Source organism: Squalius cephalus (assembly GCF_949319135.1).
Source record: "Squalius cephalus genome assembly, chromosome: 5".
In the NCBI taxonomy this organism is placed as follows: domain Eukaryota; kingdom Metazoa; phylum Chordata; class Actinopteri; order Cypriniformes; family Leuciscidae; genus Squalius; species Squalius cephalus.
In genome coordinates this window covers 25085770-25105258 of record NC_137126.1, presented here as the reverse complement: position 1 = coordinate 25105258, position 19489 = coordinate 25085770, and the positions used below count along the sequence as shown (strand labels likewise).

The 19489-nt window shown below is 39.0% G+C and overlaps 1 protein-coding gene across 21 annotated transcripts in view; it reads right to left on the bottom strand.

The window, feature by feature from the left end:
• The window catches only part of ncor1 (nuclear receptor corepressor 1), a 124499-nt gene that overhangs the window by 42971 nt on the left and 62039 nt on the right, over window positions 1-19489 (bottom strand). For 11 of the 21 annotated variants that reach the window (XM_079871427.1, XM_079871425.1, XM_079871443.1 and 8 more), the window contains 9 exons: window positions 18182-18324; window positions 17362-17552; window positions 16599-16697; window positions 13818-13880; window positions 8638-8771; window positions 7512-7584; window positions 1991-2453; window positions 1200-1392; window positions 578-761 (listed from right to left, as the gene is read on the bottom strand). In XM_079871427.1, coding sequence (XP_079727553.1) covers window positions 578-761; window positions 1200-1392; window positions 1991-2453; window positions 7512-7584; window positions 8638-8771; window positions 13818-13880; window positions 16599-16697; window positions 17362-17552; window positions 18182-18324 — 1543 coding nt within the window. The remainder of the gene's footprint in view (window positions 1-577; window positions 762-1199; window positions 1393-1990; window positions 2454-7511; window positions 7585-8637; window positions 8772-13817; window positions 13881-16598; window positions 16698-17361; window positions 17553-18181; window positions 18325-19489) is intronic. The other 10 variants (XM_079871444.1, XM_079871432.1, XM_079871440.1 and 7 more) reach the window with 6 other exon arrangements.

Genomic DNA, 19489 nt, shown 5'->3' with positions numbered 1-19489 from the left:
GATTGTAACGTGCGCGAGGGGGAAGCGGGATCTGTGGCATATGCACGACCTGTGATTGACAGTCAGATCTCACACCCCCCTGCGCTGATTGGACCTGATGAAGCGGGAGCGGTGGATTTTTGCAAAACAAATAACACGCTCCAGGTGGAGTTAGAAGCTCGGTTTTTTTTCTAAAACCACCTTATTTATGTTGTTCTGTCGGATTATAGTGTTGATTACACTGAATATGATCAAAAAAATGTTGCCGACGGCAGCTTTAAGGAGTGCTGGTTTGGTCTTGACTCGGTCTCGCCCTGCCTTGATCTTGTCTTGGTCTCAACACACTCTGGTCTTGTCTTGGTCTCAACAAACTCTGGTCTTGGCTTGGTCTTGGTCTTTAGGTGGTCTTAACTACAACACTACAGGCTGTTAGCCTGTGAATCTACTCTCCAAGTATCTCAAGTGGATACTGAACAAAGAGCAAGGCAAAGAAAAGACTCAGAGGGAATGCTTGCTGCTGGATTTATGGGGTTTTCTCAATTTACCACATGTGAGCGATTTTTGTGCATTCTCTCTCTCACTCCTAGGTCTGACTCACCTTCTCGCTCCAATACAGTGGGGCTGTGGGTGGTGACTCGTGGTCTGCGATCAGACTCGTTCTGGTCCAGTCTCTGTTTGTCCTCCTGCACAGACTCATGCACAGCTTTGATTTGGTGCTGGAACATAGCAAAGCCGCTCAATGGACCTCCGGGAACACCGCTGTGACCAAATGGAGCTGAAACCTAAACAAACCATTCCGTAAGAGAGAGGATTCAAATGTGGGAAAATGCTGGATTGATGTACACAAAAAAAGCTCAATTAGAACATTTTAAACAATTAAATATTTACATAAAAAATGCAAAGGTGCATGACTTAATCCCATTAGTAAGTAATAGCTATTTGCTTTGCAACAAGATGCTACATTCGTATTATGTAAACTTTGTGAACGGCCAATCAGGGCCTCAATTAGATTAAATTAATTTCATAGCCACACCAAATCGCCAAAACAGACAGCCTCCAAACCGCACAACTGATCAGCCCAGAGCAACCAAACATATTCTCACTCATCATGATTTCACTGTGTGGAAAATCAATTGGCATTTGCTGATTAGTTTGCTGATTGCCGCAGAAGCAAATCACACTGCGTGATCTGCGGAGGTGGAGATGGAGGCAGGACTCACGTGGCGGGGTGGCTGGGCCCTGTCTCTGTCCAGAGGGGCATATCTGAATGCTAAGTGGGGGTAGAGGCTATGGGGACTGACCATAGGGGGGATGGTGGCGGCCCGAAGCTGCTGCATGTTGAGGAGATTGGCTGAGGACACGACCACTGACCCTGAAGCGCCCAGCATTGACGGTTTCTCCAGAGAGAAAAGTCTGCCACAGCAAGGAAGAAACAAGAGAATAAAACATATTAGCTACTGATACTGTGAGTAACAAAACGTCCGGAAGTGATTTTTCATTCATTCATTCTATCCCTCTACTTTTGTACAATATAAAATTGTAAAATCTTTGCACAGCTAAATATTCACTTAGGTAGGTAAATTAAAATATAAACTTTTAAAATAAAACTTTATTAAGCAAGTAATTTATTATTTATTGACAGGCAGAATTCGTTTTCAGTCGTACCAGTAGCTCAGATTTCTATTTGGTCTGTGAATTTTTTTTTTTGTATTCAACAATAAGTTTAATTAAAAAATAAATAAATAATAATTTACATACACAATCATGCATTCCTTGGGAATTAAACCAATGATCTCACAGGCAATAGGAATGGAGCTACCGGAATTTAAATTAAGCATTTTATATTTGAATGTGTGTAAATTTTTTTATTTATAAATTTCCTATTTCACACAATTTTATTATTATTATTATTTTTTTTTAATTAAAGCACCACCTTTATCCATGATACTAGAAACCAACAGCAATTTATGTACAAATGCCCTATAATAAAACAGGACCAGCAATTTCTAACCTTTGTCGGTCAGGTTCAACCTCCACATCCTCATCCGCACTGCAGGTGGCGCTAGAGTCATTATCAGAGTGGTGCTGCTCCCCCTGTTTCTCCTCCTTGTCCTTGACCTCCGGCTCAGTCTTCACTTGCACCTGACCTCTTTCATTGCTGGGAGCAGTCATCTCCACATCCTGCGGTTCGCTCTTTGGATGGATTTGCATTTCATATGCCAAGTGTGCTCGTTCATCTTGAGGAAGCCCGTCTTCAGCACCTCCTTCTGGACTCTTCTCTACTTTCACCTGCAGCTCGCAGTACGGAGGCTCCTGGCCCCTGTCATCTGCCACCGGCCCTTTGCTTGCCGTGACGTCCAGGTCCGATGCGCCGTCCAGAGCTGAGTTGGGATGAGTTAGCGAGTCATAAGATTTGGAGGGGTCAGTTTGAGATGGAGAGGGCGCACTCTCTGTGTCCGAACTGTTATCGGGACCTGAGGAAAGGAGATGAAAGAGCGTATGACTGAGCCATCACATCCTCTTTAAATTCTTCATTCATCTGTGCAAAGAGGGCACAGAATATCAAATCCAATATATTTCAATCTCTGCTACAGAAACACAAAGGCAGAGAAGCAGAAAACTCGAACAACCCTGCCGTGACAGAGCAGAGGTGGCATTTGAGGTCACCATCACTGCACACGGCATCACAGCAATCAAGCTAATGCACTTCTGAACAGCAAACATCCTTTGGCTATTCACTACCTTTCCACCCTCGCCACGTGATGACACACCCTTCAGGCCCCCAGGAAGTGCTATATATAAAATACATGTAACTTTTGCATTCATACTACTGTTCAACTGTTCCTGTGATTACTACATAAGTGAAAGAAGTCTCTTATTCTCACCAATTTATTTGATCAAAAATACAATAAAAACAGCAATAGTAAAACATTTTTTTAATTTAAAATAACTTTATATTACAGTATATTTTAAAATGTAATTTATTATTGTGTTGGCAAAGCTTTAGCATCACTACTCCAGTCTTCAGTAGGGTTGGGTATCGTTTGGTTTTTTTTGATACCGGTGCCAAATCAATACTTTTAAAACGGTACCGGTGCCTAAACGGTGCCTGAATCGATACTTAAAATAAATAAATAAATAAATAAAATTAAAAGAATCAAAACGATAGTGAATGATATTAAAGAACGGCTTTTTTATTGAAAAATAATAAAATAGAAAATTCTTAAAATCGAACAATATTTTCAAATTTTTGTATACTTAAATATATTTAAATAAGTAGCCTAAATAGAAAACACAACAAATTCACAATAAAACCTAAGACACCTAACCCAACTACAATAATTTAACACTAAATAACACTAAAAAACAGTTACAGTACTAATAACAGCTAAGTAGTCTGTATTCTTGGTTTGCTTACATTTCAGCATTTTTTTTTTGCAAAAATATGACCACATTTTTGCCTTCTCTGGCAAAATACGACACCTCTCCTGACTTATTGCATGTCCTGCACAAGGTGAGTGTTATTTTAGAACGCATCACCTTAAATGCCGTGACGCGAAACCCCTCGTGGAAGAAGAACGCCGTCATGTTTACAACTGTGACAAGGAGTGCTCATAAGGATTAGATGTACGCCGGTCTGTTGTAGGGATATCGACTTTTCACACTAAACATGACGCGAAACAAAACAAACTTTGATTGCCTGCTTGTGTATCTATTTTACAAACTATAAAATGTATTGTTTTGTTAGTACTTATGTGTATTTAAATGTCTGAAACATAAAATAAACTTTATGTGGTTGAAAACACTGAATAGTTGTGATATATGACAGTGCTGAGATGTCATATATCATGTCAGATTTGAATTTAGAAGTTGATGATCACGCGATCTGAATGTTCTAATCACAGCGGTTACCCAACCCTAGTCTTCAGGGTCACATGATCCTTCAGAAATTATTCTAATATGATGATTTGCTGCTCAAAAACATTTCTTGTAATTATCAATGTTGAAAACAGTTGTGGCTGCTTAATATTTTTGTTGAAACGGTGATGCATTTTTTCAGGATTCGATGATGTGTAGAACAGTTAAAAAGAACTCTGACATTATAAATGTCTTCACTGTAACTTTTGACCACTTTATTAAATATTGCTAAATATATAGTATATACAGTGGGGAGAACAAGTATTTGATGCACTGACGATTTTGCAGGTTTTCCTACTTACAAAGCATGTAGAGGTCTGTAATTTTTAGCATAGGTAAAATGTGAGAGACAGAATCTAAAACAAAAATCCAAAAAAATCACATTGTATGATTTTTAAATAATTAATTTGCATTATATTGCATGACGTATGTATTTGATCACCTACCAACCAGTAAGAATTCCGGCTCTCACAGACCTATTAGTTTTTTTTTAAGAAGCCCTCCTATTCTCCACTCATTACCTGTATTAACTGCACCTGTTTGAACTCGTTACCTGTATAAAACACACCTGTCCACACACTCAATCAAACAGACTCCAACCTCTCCACAATGGCCAAGACCAGAGAGCAGTGTAAGGACATCAGGGATAAAATTGTAGACCTGCACAAGGCTGGGATGGGCTACAGGACAATAGGTAAGCAGCTTGGTGAGAAGGCAACAACTGTTGGCGCAATTATTAGAAAATGGAAGAAGTTCAAGATGACGGTCAATCTCACTCGGTCTGGGGCACCATGCAAGATCTCACCTCGTGGGGCATCAATGATCATGAGGAAGGTGAGGGATCAGCCCAGAACTACACGGCAGAACCTGGTCAATGACCTGAAGAGAGCTGGGGCCACAGTCTCAAAGAAAACCATTAGTAACACACTACGCCGTCATGTATTAAAATCCTGCAGCGCACGCAAGGTCCCCCTGCTCAAGTCAGCGCATGTCCAGGCCTGTCTGAAGTTTGCTAATGACCATCTGGATGATCCAGAAGAGGAATGGGAGAAGGTCATGTGGTCTGATGAGACAAAAATAGAGCTTTTTGGTCTAAGCTCCACTCGCTGTGTTTGGAGGAAGAAGAAGGATGAGTACAACCCCAAGAACACCATCCCAACCGTGAAGCATGGAGGTGGAAACATCATTCTTTGGGGATGCTTTTCTGCAAAGGGGACAGGACGACTGCACCGTATTGAGAGGAGGATGGATGGGGCCATGTATCGCGAGATCTTGGCCAACAACCTCCTTCCCTCAGTAAGAGCATTGAAGATGGGTCGTGGCTGGGTCTTCCAGCATGACAACGACCCGAAACACACAGCCAGGGCAACTAAGGAGTGGCTCCGTAAGAAGCATCTCAAGGTCCTGGAGTGGCCTAGCCAGTCTCCAGACCTGAAGCCAATAGAAAATCTTTGGAGGGAGCTGAAAGTCCATATTGCCCAGCGACAGCCCCGAAACCTGAAGGATCTGGAGAAGGTCTGTATGGAGGAGTGGGCCAAAATCCCTGCTGCAGTGTGTGAGCAAACCTGGTCAAGAACTACAGGAAACGTATGATCTCTGTAATTGCAAACAAAGGTTTCTGTACCAATATTAAGTTCTGCTTTTCTGATGTATCAAATACTTATGTCATGCAATAAAATGCAAATTAATTACTTAATCATACAATGTGATTTTCTGGATTTTTGTTTTAGATTCCGTCACTCACAGTTGAAGAGTACCTATGATAAAAATTACAGACTTCTACATGCTTTGTAAGTGGGAAAACCTGCAAAATCGGCAGTGTATCAAATACTTGTTCTCCCCACTGTAGCACACATCCAACAACTAGAAAGCAAATATTTTTCTCTCCCTCCTCCATTGTCTGAAAATGACTCCTCTCCCACATCTATAATTCCTTCCTACTCTTGCTGTGCAGAGGCTCTCTGCCACTCTTACAGTCTATCTGGTTCTCTGTTCCTCTCACAGACAGGGATGAAGGCTAACCTGCTTGGCTCCAGGAGTATGTCAGCAGAAAGAAAAAAGCAGAAAAAGCAAAAAAAGCGAGGTTTGAGGGAAGGAGAGGAGGGAGAACAGAAGACAGCAGCATCTAGCACATGACAAGCAGCACAACTATTTTCAACATTATTAATAAGAAATGTTTCTTGAGCATCAAATCATAATTTTAGAATGATTTCTGAAGGATCATGTGACACTGAAATTAAAGTAATGATTCTGAAAATTCAGCTTTGCCATCACAGGAATAAAATAACCCAAATTTTTGAATGGTAGTCTAGATGGAGTGAAAGAAAGTGTAGAGAACAAACAGGCACCCAATGGGAGGACAAGAAGGGAAAGAGACAGAGAGCTAATAATTATCATTGTTCTTTAATTTGATTGTACAAGTGTTGTTTCAAAAGTGCTGATATGAAATGTTTCACTGTGTTTGCCATGTATTGCTTGGCCTGAATTGGCTGGTTTTCTATTTGTTTAAAATGCATGTTACTCAATATAAATTTCTTGTTTATATAATTATATAAAAGACTTGTGTTGTAGCTCTGAATATCCCATGGTTTCTCAGACTAGTGTCACAGATGGACTTTGGGTTCCTTGCAAATGTCGCCTTTTGGCTTTCTTAATCGGGGACATTTATAATTTGGCAATATTATTGACTTGAATGCACTGACACTATTAGATGAGAACTGAACTGAGCTGGATGATGACATAACTGTTTTCTCCAGAGCTGCTGTATAGATGAATTGAGCCCATTCAATTATGACAAACTTTACAGTTATTAAAACAAACTGACTCAACACTGAACTGATTTCAACTGAATAATGACAGTTTACTATTGTCTTTTTATCGCTGCTCTACAGCATAATTGAATTCTGTTTGCATCACCGAATAGCTATTTTTCTGTTTATCACTGTAAAGCAGATTTAAAAACAATCTGTATTGTATAAAGCACTATATAAATAAGGTGACTTTGACAATCACTCCCAACAGTACCTGAATAACAGCACAACAGATCAAACAGAAAAGCAGAAGCACTCCGTTTCCTTCCAGCACACTTTGAGGCTTTATAGCCAGGGAACGCTTACATAAGAGCAAGAATGGCAGGTAGAATTAGTACAGATCTTTTATCCCTTCTGTACAGTGCCTCTATTTCCACTCTCTTTTCTTTGTGTTTTTGTCTAATTCACTCATTTCCTCTCCCTTTCATCTGCCCTTATTTGCTCCTGAGTCTCACTCATTAGCGTACAGACAGAAGTAGAGGGAGGATGTTGACCTCTGTGGCAGTGCAGCGCGGTCTGGGGTTTTACTGTCAAATCTAATCAAACGTACTGCAGTAAGACAGGTCAACACACTGCACTACTGCTCTCTCACTTCATCCCTCTCTTTCTGTGTCAGTCTGTTTCTGCTCTCTTTACATTATAGCCCCACAGCTCCTCTTCCTCTCTGCTTAATCAGACTCCGGGTTCATGGGTCACAGAGAAAGACACTGACAGCAATGGGTTTTAGGGTGTTTGTTTAACCATTATAGCTTATGTTGGAAGCAGTGACTGTAAAAGAGTTCAAACCAAAGTGAGAGATCATACCGTCACTCTCCTCGTCCTCATCAGGCGCAGGATCGCTCTGTGATGAGTCTCGATTTCTACGCAGCCGGGAACCCTGCACACAACAACATGAGGAATAGTTGTGAGGAATAGTTGTAAGGAATAGTTCACAATAAATGATACCATAATCATGTAAATTCATAAAGACATTTCTGTGTAACTACTTTTTAACACCACTTTATAAGCATTATGCAAAAAAATAGCAAAAGCAACTGTGACTAATAAGAAAACATTATTTTTGAACTAGAAAACAAGTAACCAGGAGAGATATTAGATTAACACTACAATTAAAAAATTTGGCGTCAGTAAAACACTTATTTTTAAAGAAATTAATTGTATTCAGCAAGGATGAATTCAAATTGATCAAAAGTAACAGTAAAGACATTTTGTAATGTTACAAAATGTTTCAATTTTAAATAAACCGTTCTTCTGAACTTTTCTATTCATCAAATAATCCTAAACCAAAAATATTATCACAGTTTTCACAAAAATCTTAGGCAGCAAAACTGTTTTCATCATTGATAATAATAATAATAATAATAATAATAATAATAATAATAAGTAATGTTTCTTGGGCAACAAATCAACATATTAGAATGATTTCTGAAGAATCATGTGACACTGAAGACTGAAGTAATGATGATGAAAATTCAGGAATAAATAAATTACATTTGAAAATATATTAAAATAGAAAAGTTATTTTAAATTGCAATAATACTTCAGAATATCACTGTTGTTAATTAAATAAACGCAGCCTAGGTGACCCCAAACTTTTGAAAGGTAGTGTTAATGTTTAGTGTATAAAATGGAACTACAACAAATTCAGATATAGAAAACGAATAAACGCCTTGGAATGTACATCAACTAATCAAAATCAAGGACTCAACCATGCGGAAAATATCCTATGTGAACATTTCAGTGATGCAGAAACTTCTGAACCACAATAACATGATCAATCTCTAGATTGAATATAGAAACACTTGAGTACAAGAACATGAACATGTTGGCCAATAAAGGAGATAAATCCCTGATCAGATATTTGAAGCATGTAATGGGAATGTTTGGATGTATCAGATTTATTCAGTGAATGCTGGATCTGTACCTGTACCTTATGTTGCCGTAGCAGGTTGTCCAGGTTGTATCGTCTCTTGTTGTTGAAGTAAAAGTTCTTACATTGAGCTTCACTCTTAGTGCCTACCATCTTAGCAATGGCTGACCAGTTCCTACCATGTTCAACTAGCCCTGTGCACAAGAGAAAGAGGGTAAGATTATAAATGAAGAGAGAAAAGACCTTCCACCAACTGCAACAAAACCCTTATTAATAACGTTTAGTAGGGGTGTGCACAAATAGTCGAATATTCGATCTGTAATTATTAGATTTTTTTAAACAACATTTGAATTTTGCTACATATGTCGCTTTGCTGACTGTAAATGCAGTGAAATCCTAAGCATGCAAACGAAAACTCACAAAACTCATAACTAACACTATGGAGCTTGTTAACAAGTTGATTGTATTTTATCACAAATTGTCGTCGACTGCCTCTAGGCCCAGCGAAGTTTGGAATGACATTTAATAAATAACCTTACAAATTGGAATTACTTTTGATCAAATGGATCAACAAGTTGTGTGGAAACATTGTCAGATGAAACTGAGTTATAATAAATATCACCACCACAAAATCACATGATGCAAACACCAGTTGAATGAGGAAAGACAGCTATGAATCACTGCATTCATGACAGCAGGTAAGCTCAGCTGTACCCCCGAGCGAGCCGAACTTCCTCTGCACCTGGACTTATTGTTACCAGACTGAGGAGCAAACTTTCACCAGAGCATGTGGATATTCTTTTTTTTTCTTAACATGAACATGTGAAACAATATAAACACGATAACCATATGCTGACTTGACTGGATACGTACGTTCTGCACGATAACTGGCACAGACTGCTTTATTAGCGTTTTTTCCTTTTACTCTGCTCAGGCTTAAATGTTTTTATCTGTAAACTTTTTTTGTTGTTTAATGTTTTCAACTAAAAGAATATAATGCATATAATGCAAGTGTGTTGTGTATATTTGCTAATCATAAGCTTGTTCAGCAATGGTGACACAAATGTAATGATTAAAAAAAATAACGCCTTTCTCGCTAAACTTAATTTAAATTAACAGATTTTCAAATATTTTTGAAAAAATCCAATACGCTGTTGTTGTGTAAACGAACGGCCAAAACGAATAAAAAGTTTTACGTTTTTAGTTGAAACCGGTGTCATGTAAAACAGCCCCTTAGCCTGATTTTTGACTATCCAACAGGAAGGAACATTAGTGATGATTACTTAAGGTTGCACAGATTACAAATCCTTTGTAAATATTAGGTCAAGAAATCAGAATGGATGGCTATCCATGGGTATCTTAATAACAGTCACTCACTCTCTAAATTTGCGGTCACATTATCAAAATTTCTGCAAGATTTTGAGGGCAAAAAGGTCCATTGTGAAGAGTGTAGTGTTGTCTGAAAAGCCATTCACACAGAAGTCGCTTTTATACCAAGCAGATTTCTGTTGGTCAACGTGGCGAATTCATGTGAACTTTAGCCTGATGTGAAATCTGCATGGGGAAATCATTCACTAACAAAGCTAAATTCCTGATTTCGAAATTTGAAATGACTATTTCAACCTTCCAAGCCTTAAAAGCTAGTGGCACACTAACCAACTCCACAACAGTATGGATGACAAATCGACTGGAACAGTTAAATGGAAAAGTGGTTTCTTCTGCCAGTTTTCAGGTTCTTACAATGTCCCAATTTGGTGGCAAATAAAAATGAATAAACAATTATAATAGACCAACTTTGGATTCAGTTCATGAAGCGACTTTACCCTGTGAATGTGTGTAATTTGTATTTGTCCATTCAGGGTGTGTCATAGTAGGCATTCATGCGTGTCAGGAGCAGTTGTCAGCTTTAGTGAGAAAAAGATTTACATTGAATAAGCAATGTTTTCCCATCTTTATTTTTTGTTTGTCATATTTTAAGTAATCCCCAGAAAGTAAATCGAGCTACACAATCAGCACAGAAAATAAATGATGTCTGTGATACTGCATGTGCCTTTGAGTTTGCAGTGAAAGATTGGACCAGGTCAGAGCAGTTCACATGTCACTGATCACCTCCATGATCACGAAAGCCCACACCACCAACTGCCAACTGAGATATTCCAACTAGCTGGATGTTCTCAGACACCATGAGGACAGTCAACAGTGCCAAATACCCACGAGGCTGTGACGCTCACATGCACAAATTCCCTCCGACACACGTATATTTTTTTTATCAGTACCTTACATAAATTGTTCAAAGAAAAAACATAATGTAACTAAGCAATTCCACAAGGAATCCAAGCCCAAAATGAAGTTATTAAACAATTGTACTAATTCTCAAGGTGGGATGGAATTCAGCTCCTGGATGTATACTAAGAACTAGATGTTTCGAAATGACACAGGTTTAAAATAGTTTGTAATTTATCAAGGCCCTGCAAAAAAGTGTCAATGTACTTGACTGAATCTGTAATTCTGAATCTGAATCTAACCCTAACCTGTCCAAGAAGTTAGCCACAGTGAGCTGGAAAGGAGGCCTTAACTAGCACCTAGACTCATAATGAAATTGTGTGTGGTGTGGAGTACTGAATGAATCACAGCAAAAATCATGGTTCAAGATCAACCACCTTGAGCCGCAGTGGTTTATAGCACGGGCTGACCTTGATTCGGCTCTACATAAAGCTTCTCTCTGTTGTCCCTCTCCACTGGCACTGTGCGGCAGAGTAAAACCTGTTTCATGCGAACACAAGCAAGAATGTGCATGATTTAATAAATCATCAAACTAAAGAACTTCAGAACTTCGAAAAACAGTTCAGCGCCTCTCATGTCTGCAGAGCAGCGACAGAGATTCTTGTCAGAATATAAAACAACACTCAGTTCCTCCAAACAAATACTGAAACTTTGTGTGCAGTTCTCCTAGTCCTGAGCCAATCATGTTAGACTGTCCTCCAATTAAACTGAACAGGGCAGTGACATTGATGGCTCACCAGAGGTCTGTGCAAAAGACACAGGGAGAGAAACACACACAACTTCATGTTTGTTCCTCAGTGGACTGAACTTCCCCTCTACTAAAGAGAAGATGAAAAAGAGCACAATGAAAGAGGAAGCAGAAGGAATGCACTCAGATGACCGCAGTCTGACCTGAAAACACTTCTGCAAACTGATGTTTTAAAAAACTCTAGAGGTAGTTTGTGTGTTAATGAGTCTGAGTGATTTTAATTTTTACGTAATACAAACACTTACTGCACTTAAATTTGTTTATCCATCAATATAGTGTTTGCGTAAATTTGCTTAATGCAAAAACAAAAGTGTGCCTTCATCATTATCTTAAGACTACACGTCACCAAGAATCTCAAACGTTCAGTGAAAAATTAATTGTGATAAAGTAAATAAAAAGGACTTCTATTATTTGATGAAAAGGACTTTTTGAGGACTTCTATTTTTCACTGTCCTCCTTTTCAGGTCGTTAATGCAATCAGTCAAAAACACCAACCAGAAAATAAGTTACACTGCTGTATTCAATGCAAAAAAAAGAGGAAGCCTTTTTTCCTCGGTCCATCCCTGCTGTCACACTGACAACGACTGTGGAGGCAGAACTGCAAACTGAAGTGTGCAGCTGAACCTAGGCCTGTTCAAGAAAATCTTGTGAAAGCCGTCAAGATCATGTCCCAGTCATATTTCACCAATAAATAAATAAAAAAGCACATTTTAGGATCATTTAGATTAAGCAGATTTTTCTTCCACATTCCCATTCCTAATAATAATAATAATAATAATAATAATAATAATAATAATAATAATAAATCTCTCATTACTGCAATGCAAGGAAATTATACTATACTTCTGAAATGCAAACTAGTTACAAATCATGGTAATATCTATTGTACTGCCTGTAACTATACTGATAAAAAGAAGATATTGTAATTCAAATGTTTTATGTTTAGTAACTTAATATAAAGTAGATTCACTGTTGAGAATAATGGGAATACTGGTCATTAGTACTTGAGTTTCATTTAATGTTTTGACCACAAATATCACATCTGTAATGCTGGAAATGCACATGTAAGGCGTACAGATGAACATGGCTGATCGATCGATGTAGTGCACAACTCACCTCTGCTGGATAAACAATGCAATGCCTTTAAAAATTGGGATACATTTAAATAAGTGAAACATAGACATTTATTAGACTAATAGTATTATAGACTATTTAAAAGAATACAATTATTATTAATTAATTAATCATATTTAAATATACACTGCTACTCAAATTTTGGGGGTCAGTAAGTCTCTAATGCTCACCAATGCTGCATTTATTTGATCAGAAATACAGTAAAAACAGTAATATTGTGAAATATTATAATTTAAAACATCTATTTCAATATATTTTATAATGTAATTTACTCCTGTGATGGCAAAGCTGAATTTTCAGCATCCATTACTCCAGCCTTCAGAGACATTTCTTATTATTATAAATCTTGAAAAACGTTCCGTTTAATATTTTTTTAAACCGATATACAGGATTCTTTGATGAATAGAAAGTTCAACATTTATTTGAAATAAAAATATTTTGTAACATACTTTCACTTTTGATCAATTTAATGAATTACTTAAAAATTTAAGACTTACTTTTAAATCGTAGTGTATATTTACATACTATATGTATCTGCATTGTATGAGAACAATAACTTTTTGCCTTTAGATTTTGTGGAAAAAATGTGCCAAATTGTCATAAAATAATGCCATTATAGTCTGAAAACAAAGCTTCAGTTTCTTCCCATGTAATTATGGGGTGACATGTGACCTGGACATGTTTTCTGTAAGATTCCCTCCAAAAGCTTTCAGTTTAATGAAACCAAACTGTATACTCAGAGCAAAACATTTGCCCTCTGCACTATTCCTGTCATTCTTTCACAGTGTTTAGGGGTGAATGGTCGTCTTGTAAAGTTTCTAGTGTGTCAAACGGTCACAGTTATTTCAGTTTCTTCCTCTCAGTCTTGGTCTGAATAATCACTACAAAGAGGATGCTCAAAAATGCAACCCCAACCAACTTCCCCAACACAGAAAATATGCAAAACCACAAAGACATCAAATAAGTAGAACAAAAGTAAGACGAAATGTTTGTGCATGTGTGAAGATATCAGACAGAGCCAAGCCAACTGAGAACCAGAAAAGGAGAGGGAGTGGGGGAGGGAGAGGAGCAGTACCTTTTTTGGCGATCTCCATCTCATCCTCTGTCCAGCGAGACGTCTCTCCAGCTTCAACCGCGCCTGTAGCGACACACACCGTCAGAGTCAGTGAAGGAGAACTCAGGCAGCGCTACACGACACGGCTCATCTCGCACCCTCCCTCTCTATCTGTTTATACTTGGGGGCTGCAGAGACCTCCACCCCCCTCAAGAACTTCCCTCCCTCGGGCTCTCTCTCTGTCCTCAACAGCTTTCTGTCCTTTGCTCAGTTTATTGCTTTCCCTCCGTGGTGCTCGCTGGACTCAACTAGGCAGTCTCACCTCTCTCTAACTCCAGTCTCTCTTGTCTCTCTCTCTCTTTCTCGCTGTCTCTCGGAGAGTGCAGTCAGCTGATCTCAAGCAGACAGTGGAGGAGTGCAGAAGCACCACCCTTCTGGGTCTAAGACCAACACACACACTCACTCACCCACCCATATCATTAGACAGTCAGTCTCATAACAGTAGCCGAGCTGAAGCGAGCAGCGCAACAACCCCTCCCTGCATAATTTCCACTCAAACTACAGTGAGAGCAAGAGAGAGAGAGAGAGAGAAAGACGGAGACGGAGAGAAAGACAGCCTGTGCTCTCCTCTCCCGCCCGCTCAGAGGGTCTTCTTGAAATTGACTAAACACTATGACAGATTTAGCACAGTGTGAACCTCTGACATTTATGCGAGAGCGTGTCCCCAGTGTTTGGATGACTAGCGCGGCAAGTCTCCGCTAAAACTCTTCAAATGCGCGTCTCTTTGGTGACCCACTAGACGCTGTTTACGTTACCCAATGACCCCAATGTGTGTATTAAGTTAATATGCTTGTACTCTGCTGCTTTGTCATGTTGATGGCAGTTTAGACGTGGAATTGGTGCATTATGGCTTTTGAGTCCCTGTTTAAAACTTTAAACCCACTTTAATGACAGAATGACAAGATGGGCAGACCCTCTTCACACACACGAGGGCTATCAGACCACAATACAGGAACAGAGGCCGGACAAGAGACTCCATCACAAAACAGCGGGAATGACTAAACACAATTGGTGACCGATCTTTAAGGTACAGAGCGCTAATCAGCCACATTTTCTGATGTGGGCGCTGATTGCATTGAGCAGCAAACGTAATGAATACTAATTACTGAGCACTGAGGTCTCTTAATTCATTTTAAAGTGGCACCAAAAGCCAAATGAAACAATCAGGCCGGCCTTTCATTCCCCTTTTCACTCTAATCAAACTCCTCCAGAGACTCGCCGCGTTTACCTGCCTCCCTTTATTGTCTCCATGGCGATCCCTCCACCCGCTGTCACCACGGCAACACAAACTCAGAGACCTTGAGTCTGGCGTTGGGTGGCAGGAAGAAGAGAGAGATTCGGAGATAGGAAAGAATGGACAAACAATCTCACTGAGAGAGTGAGGGAGCAAGAGAGCTACAGGAAAAAACATGAAAGGAGGGAACAAAAGAATGCAAAAAGGGAATAAAGAGTAAAATGAAGAGAAACGCTCTAGATGTCAGTGAAAGAACAGAAGTCAAATAATGCTGAAGAGCTGCTGTTTTGTGAGCCTCAAGGATCAAACCCTGTGTTTCTGTCTGACAGCCCTTCTATCACAACAGCATTTGAAGCAAACCCCACATGCACACACGCACACCTTGCTGCGGTCAGAGAAAGCAGCAAACTAGGTGACTTTCAGGCTTTGTACTGAGGTCACCGAGGAACAGATCACACTCACACTTCTAGAGTCTGACCTCACGATCAGCAGACAGACATCACAGCACCACACTGAGAGGTGAGAGAGTAAAGTGAGTGAGTGTGTGCAGGGCCGTCGCAAGAGGGGCGCGAGGCCCTGTGCGAACATAGTGTGCGAGGGGGCTGCTTTATAGGAATTAGTATAGCAACGAACGCAACTTTCACGCGTTTTAGATTGACAAATAAAAAAAATGGTTTGACCCATTTCAAATGCAGCAATTAGAATTAGTGCTCACTGACATGCACTATGAATAAAGCTTATAATAATAATAATAATAATAATAATAATAATAATAATAAAGCAATTAAATAAAGGATTAAAAGCAATTTGAGGGAATAAGTAAATAAGAATGGTAAAATAAGTTCTAGGTCTAATTGTAGTTATGAAGTAATCAGTTTATATTTATATTTTATTTTAGAATGTGCACACATTCACTCTTACTCGCATGACTAATAGCCTATGTCAAAAACGCAAACGTTTCTTGTCTCGTCACATTCATTCATGATTTACATGAATCATGATCAAATATTTTCAATTCAAAACGGCAAAATTTCATTACAAGTTGAGTAGTTTGCATCACTAGATAGTATATAACTGGTGATCACTGAACATTTCTATTGTAAAACAGTTGACAAGACCCAGCTTCTTTGATTTGATTGGTCAACTCGATCATTTTGATATGGACGAGCACTGTTAGACCACTGAGGCAGATCAGCCTAAAAATTTAATCAGCCTAAAAATGGTAGGCTACTTTGAAAAAAAAAATTTTTTGGCATCCTAACAATAAACAGCTTTACTCATTCTACACTAAAATTATAAGATAAAACAAATAACATGAGAAAATATGAATTATATAATTTTTTTATTCATAGCTCAGACAAAATCATTGGCTCTGGTCTGGAAGGCCAGGAGCGAGGCCCTGTGCGGTCGCACACTTGGCACAGCCCTTGCGACGGTCCTGTGTGTGTGGATGTGAAAAACTATTTGAACAAAAAAGAGGGCAAGTATGTGAGAAACATAGCGCTTACCTCGTGTGTCTGCGCTGGCTGCGAGAGAGGGTTTTGCAGCCTCTCGAGCTGGTCTCTGCACCGGTTCAGGTTTAGAAGAGGGTGTTGGCTCTGGCAGAACTAAGCAACACACAGAATAAACCATCAGGACTTGGGCTCATGTGCGCTTGTGTGTGTACTTGCCCTAGTATTGGGAAGTCAGATTCATTTTATGCAAATTAGTTTGTTTGGACAGATCACTAATTCTTAAGTGTTCCCACAATATTTCAGTGTGTAATTCAGATTAGTTACTTTTTTACCTACCTTTTGTAGTTTATTACAATATTGTCAACATAGTTACATGACAGTCACCTCCAAACTTCTAAACAATGTTACATGATTTACAAAAACTGACAGTTTTAAGAAAGAGAATTAAAAAGAGGTAAATCTCAACAATAAGGTAAGATTTTTTTTCTGCTGGCCTCTAGTTACTGACCCCTTGAAGGAATAAATAAATAAATAAATAGATTTTTTTTTTTTTAATATATATTTCTAATTGAAAAATGTTTTCTTTTGAAATTTCTATTCACTAAAGAATCAAGAAAAACATTTATCATGGTTTTATACAAAAATATTAAGCAGCACAACTGTTTTAAATAAGCATTTTTAAAATGAATGACAATATTCAATGCATCACATTAAATCAAATGTTTAAGTTAGCAAGGCATAAAAACACATACTCGAAAAATATGTGTGTGACAATGCAGCTCTGGCTAACACAGCAAGTAACAGTTGTGCATGTTACCTTGTTCAGGTGGCGGTGGAGGTGCTTCTTCAGCCACCACAGATGAAGCCTCGTTATTGGCCATGGAGCGGGTGGTGATGCGGCCCTTGCGGCGGCCTTGGCTGTTGGCAGTCTTTCGGCCGCGTGGCGTGCTCTGCTCCTTACCCTCTTCCTCCTCTCCCTCACACTTCTCTTTATCTTTACTGATGTCCCTGCGGAGGCAAAGACGAGGAATAAAGGCTCTCCTCTGCACTGAACTCAATTCAGTTACATCTATTTAGACGGTAAAAGTGAGCAGAGCTAAGTGTTGCAAATGTAGACACTGTGCAAGTTTCTCACCTGCTATGATATATTAGTCTTACGGAGTTCACTACAGAGTTTCCTTAACAGAAGCACACCCAGACCACAAAACCACCACTCTACCCTTTTGTGCATTCATAGAAAAGTCAAAAATCTGAATGTTGTTCTGAAATGCTGAATTCCTGGCAGTGACATTACAGGTCCAGAGTAAAGCACACAATCTCCTCCAAACCAAATGAGTTAATGAGGTTAATCTTAAGCTTCTCTTACAATAAGGCTCACCTCACAGAAAACAGATCATCTCCCCTACTTATTTGGGTGGATTGAGCGTGAAGGTTCTTTCTGATATAAAGGGCAACATTTTCTCCAAACATTGCCATTTTGAGAGTGTATCCTGCATTCTGTACTAACAGAACAATAACTGTGCTGTTGTCACACCCAAACTTTCAGTGGGTATGTGGCTTTTGAGATTTCACAGTGGAGTTGGGGCAAAAGGGTGAATTGAGGCCAGCTCAATTCAAAGGAAAAAAGAGGAACAAACCATGATACATACTTTGAGTCCTCCTTTTCATCTTTCTCCTCCTCTTCCTTCTTCTCCTCGTCCTCTTTCTTCTCTGATTTCTCCGATTTGTCCTCTTCGTTCTTGTCGTCTGTCTTGTCTTCCTGTGAAGGTCGCGTTATCTGCTTTAAAGGAAAAAAAAACACAATAACAGAAGCATTTAGACAGATGACCTTTTCAAGAGCACAGGCCTATGACCAGGTTCCCATCACAAGAAAAACCAGCAGTTCACCTTAAACTGTTTCAGCCGAGCCATGAAGTGTAAAGGAATGATTATGGGGTATACCGATACGCGTATTCGTATTGAACCGTTCGGTACGAGGCTTTCGGTTCGGTTTTCGGTACACATTTTCAAACCGAACGGTTCGTTGAACCATTTTTCCTGCCGACCAAAATTTCGTTATTTCAAATGTAGGCGCGTTGCGCGTGGCAAGCGCGCTCATAATGTAAGAGACGCCGGCGCGACCACAACATTGCCCAACATCAAATGGCAAACGTAATGCAAGCGGAACGACGCGAGCCGATCGTGATCATGCGACACTGTTACTACACAGCGCTAATAAGAGATCCAGTAAAGAAAGCATTTGAATTCACCACAGAAGTAATAACATCGCTGCGAGATCTAGTGAGAAACATTCACATTTCTCTGTTATTAACGGATCAAACAGCGCGTGGAAACCAGGAAGAAACACTGTGCCATGAATGAACTATCCAGTGTCCACAGATCTGCAACATTTACCATGGATTTACTGTAGTAACACTAACTGCAACCATGGAAGTTTGGCAGGAATAGTAGGCACAATGCCTTCAAGTAACATTACGTCGGTTTTATTTTGACATTATGAATACAATTGCTGCCCTCAAATGTTAATCTGAACTAAAATAAACCTTTGTTTATAACTACTACAATATTACATTTCATTTTTTCCAAGGAGCTGTTTTGTTTATGCTCCTAAGAAGAGTCAATTATAGCTCTAGAATTGCTCAAAGTAAAAAAAATATCATACTTTATGATGTTAGTTTTAATAAAAAAAAGAATAAAAAAAAATTAAATCAAAGAAATTTCTCAGGCATTTCTTTCTTTTTGCTGTATCAAAAACGTACCGAAACGTACCGAACCGAACCGTGACACAAGCGTATCGTATCGAACCGAACTGTGAATTTTGTGAACCGTTACACCCCTAATGATTATGTATCATCAAACACCAAATGGGCAATATCATTACTTGCTTTACATGTAGGACTTCAATGAAATATGATTTAAGGCTATCAAATATTTCATCAAAGAGA